Source organism: Anoplophora glabripennis, unplaced genomic scaffold (assembly GCF_000390285.2).
Source record: "Anoplophora glabripennis isolate ALB-LARVAE unplaced genomic scaffold, Agla_2.0 scaffold2902, whole genome shotgun sequence".
NCBI lineage: Eukaryota > Metazoa > Arthropoda > Insecta > Coleoptera > Cerambycidae > Anoplophora > Anoplophora glabripennis.
The window spans coordinates 1,702-5,728 of record NW_019418976.1 but is presented as its reverse complement, the minus strand read 5'-3'; the positions used below and the strand labels follow the sequence as shown (position 1 = coordinate 5,728).

At 32.7% G+C, this 4,027-nt stretch overlaps 1 protein-coding gene across 1 annotated transcript in view; it reads right to left on the bottom strand.

The window, feature by feature from the left end:
• Window positions 1-3,660, bottom strand: part of LOC108916509 (structural maintenance of chromosomes protein 1A-like) — a gene marked incomplete at both ends in the record, with an annotated part of 7,956 nt that extends 4,296 nt beyond the window's left edge. Inside the window, one exon of the mRNA XM_023456818.1 lies at window positions 3,492-3,660. Coding sequence (XP_023312586.1) covers window positions 3,492-3,660 — 169 coding nt within the window. The remainder of the gene's footprint in view (window positions 1-3,491) is intronic.
• Between the last annotated feature and the right edge of the window lie 367 nt (window positions 3,661-4,027).

Genomic DNA, 4,027 nt, shown 5'->3' with positions numbered 1-4,027 from the left:
CTTGTCCATGGAATTGCGAATATAATCACTATAGCTTAAGAGGTTAGTATCTATGGAACGCTTAGAAAAAAATCCATGTTGTTCAACAATTATAATATTTTTTAGAGATTCAAACAGAGCATCGTAAATTATGGATTCTAGTACTTTACTGAATATGGATAGTTTACTAATACCTCTATAATTCTTCACACAGTTTCTATCTCCGGTGTTCTTATAGATTGGAATGAGATATGCTTTTTTCCACATTGATGGAAATTCCCCTAATGTGAGAGACATATTAAATAAAATGGTTAATGGTACATATAGGGCTGTAGCACAATTTTTAATAAAGTAAGCAGGTATACCATCTGGACCGGCGCCTTTGTTGACATTGATTTTGTTAAGTTTATTAAATACATCCTGTTCAGTTAAATGAATTGAATTGATGTTGACGCTACCAGTATTTAGAAAAGATTTAAAAGGCACCTGATGATAAGGTTCATAAACACTTCGAAAATAGGTTGAAAAAAGGTCACACACACTGGGTCCCATAGCGGTACAATCATTATAATGCATCACATTGGGAATGCCATTGTTACGTTTAAAGTTAGACACAAAATGCCACAGCTTCTTTGGATTTGACCGAACATCCTCCTCCACAGAACTTATATACTTTCTATAATCATTTAGTATCATCTGTTTACTACGACGTCTTAAGGAAATAAATTTAATATGATCTAGTTCATTCTTATACATTTTCCATTTTTTATGATACTTTATTTTCTCTTTGACAGTAGTGATAGTAGCCATAGAAAAGTAACTAGGATAATTACGAAATTTAATTTTAGCCTTAGGTACATGTAATGAAAAAATGCGATTTAGCTCATCATAAAAACAACTGACGGCTTCATCTAGTGAACTTTTATTCAATATACCATGCCAATTAATATCAACTAGGGAATTACATATATTGATACAATTAGCTTTTCTAAAATTAAAATTATGACAGGTTATTTTATTGGATAAAAAACCAACAGCAGAACAAGAAAAATAAAATTCTAGTGGAGGATGATGAAGATCAGGGGGCACCAGAGGAGAATCACTATTAGTTATTCTTTTTACATTGAAATTATTGCAAAAAATTAGATCAAGAATATGAGAATGAGAATTAACATGCGAATTAAATTGCATAAGCTCTGCTAATGACATTGCATCTATAAGATCACTAGATTTCCTATCAACATTTGTAGCAAAAAGATATGTTTTATGGATATCATTTGGTACCCACTTTATTAAAGGCAGATTAAAATCACCACAAATTAGTATATAATCACTGGATATTTTATGAAGAATGGATTGTAATTTGGTAGTAAAATAAGAATTTGCCATTTCATCTCCAGGAGGCAAATAAACACAACACACATGAAGCAATTTATTACCACTTAAATGAATAGAAATCCACATATCTTCTGCGTCGCTGAAAAATTCCGGGCGAGCTACAGCAAACAGATCCTCACGTACGGCTATCAGTACACCACCTCCATCGCATTTTAAGCTGCTAGAAGAATCCCGATCACGTCGAAAAACATGATAGTTATTATCGAAAATTTCACTGCTTAAAATACCACTATTCAGCCAGGTTTCTGTTATCAAAAAAATGTCAGCTTCATGGTTCACTGCATTTAACTTAAAGTTATGAGTTTTAGTTCGAACACCACGAATATTCTGGTAGTAGATTAACAAATCCATAGGAAAAGAATGAAAATCTTATAGGGAGAATAGATATATTTACAGTTCAGCCAAACTGTCAACACTACGAATAAGTTTAGCTCTGGAATTATCCTCTTTGCGTATATATACATTGCCATTTTTGATCCACACATATTTATAATGTTTTTCTTTAGCTGCATCTCTTGTATGTTTGAACAATAACTTATTCACAGAAGTGAGATGTTCATTGATAAATAAATTATTAGAAATTTCTTCAATTCTTAATCCGGGGGATGTAGCACTTCGACGTTTATCTTTGTATGAAACCAATATTTTATCTCTAATCAGTTTAGATTGAAATCCAACAATAATATTTCTGGGCGAATGAGATTGCCTGTTATAGGACTGTACCCTGTGAGCGAATTCTATCGATTCATTGCACTCAATTCCCAAAAAAGTAGTTACTTTAGAAACAATGGATAGAATATTTTCGTTAGCTTTTTCAGGTACACCCTGTAATTCTATATTTTTTGAACGAGAAAATTGCTCCAGGTCGTTAAGTCTACAATTCAGAGACACAACCTCCTTCTTAAGATTTTCATTTTCATTACGCAATATCTCCATTTGCTTCATACCATCATTGACTTTTGCAAGTGATGTCTCAAACTCTGATACCTTATCTGAACAGAAAGTCACAGAATGAAGAAGTTGATCTTGCTTTTCACGCAGAATACTTAATTGGCTCTTAACATCTTGCATAAAGTTAGAAAGTGTATTCATATTAGACGTGTCACATTGAGAGTGCATATTTATAATTGGGATATCATCATCTTGATCAGTAGAGGCCGCAGCAGACTCAGCGCCACCCGAGCGACAGCTCGCGCAGCACCAACCGAGCTCTGGATTAGCCTTAATGAATTTTATTTGTTCGTTTGTGAGGCTGACACATTTGTTGTGGAAAAAGTTGCCGCAAAAACCCAAACAGTGTACACCCGGCGATTTCTTTGTGATTTGCAAGGAACATGATTTACAGACTTGAGACATTAATAATTGTCAATTCTGTACTTAAGATAGATCAAAAACATATGCCCTTCACAGAGCGGAAGCCGAAAGGAATTATTCAAATCTGTGTAAAGTTTGTTATAATTAATGATCAATATTACCCACTAAAACACTACGAAAAACCAACAGCTACGTTCACTTACACACGACGACACGACGTTATCACGACGTGAGATAGGATGTATTCGTACTAAAGCGTCGATGTTTTAATTTAGTAGTGTTTATGTTATGACTACCTGGAATAATGACTTACAACTACAATTTTTGGAATATTACCAAGGAAAATTGTAATTAGTTAAAGCACATATAGTTAATGCTGCTGCTATTTTTTCATCAATTTTTAACGAAGGCACGAACAAAACTGTGAACATTGTGAATGTGACGAGGTTCTAGTTAGTGACGTTCAAGGTTATTCACGGCATGAGTCTGTAGTCAGTTTTAAAGATTCACATCTCAAAATAATTGCTTTTATAAAAAAAAAAAATGGGACAAGTCCACATTTATTTCCAATCTCAAAATCTAGGGGTGGTGGAATAAATTTCACTATTACAACTTTAGAATTTAAAGGTTTAAGCTATTTTTTTTTTATGTTGCATAAATCTTAACTTTTGAGACAAACACTTTTAAAAAAAATAATCCGATTATAATCAGTATCATTACTGTAAATTTATACCGAAGCTTTTACATTAACTTAAATTGATCTTTTAAATTAATGCAACTTATAAAAGTAAATGTCTTACCAAATCATCCTTTAGTCTAGCATATTTATCGGCTTCTTCTTTCTCTAACCGAGCTTCCTTTTTCTCAGCATTTATACCTTTCTTCTTTTGATAAGCAAAATTTATCTCTTCCTGAGCTTTTTGCATTTCTTGTTGCAGTCGCATGTATTCTTCTTTTAGCGCTCCAGATCTAAAATTTATACTGTATAGTACATATCGCCATTGATCATGCCAAAGTGTGCAACAGTAATTTTTCAGGAAAACAATAACAAGAAAAATCATTATAAGCAACTTTTTTGTAGTATATATGCTGGACATTGTAGTACTAATTATGTATCAATATAGGTGAATATACAGGGCGAGTCGGGAGAATTAAACCAAACTCCAGGAATGGATTTTACACATCAAAATAATAAGAAAAACTCAAATGTTGTTGTGTGATTTTCATTTGTTTTCAAGTTATATCATATTTACAAATTTTAAATTAGAGTCATGATTAGGGAATTCGATCTCAGTCCTTATTTCTAATCCCGGAATTTCGGGATCCTATTTAGTCA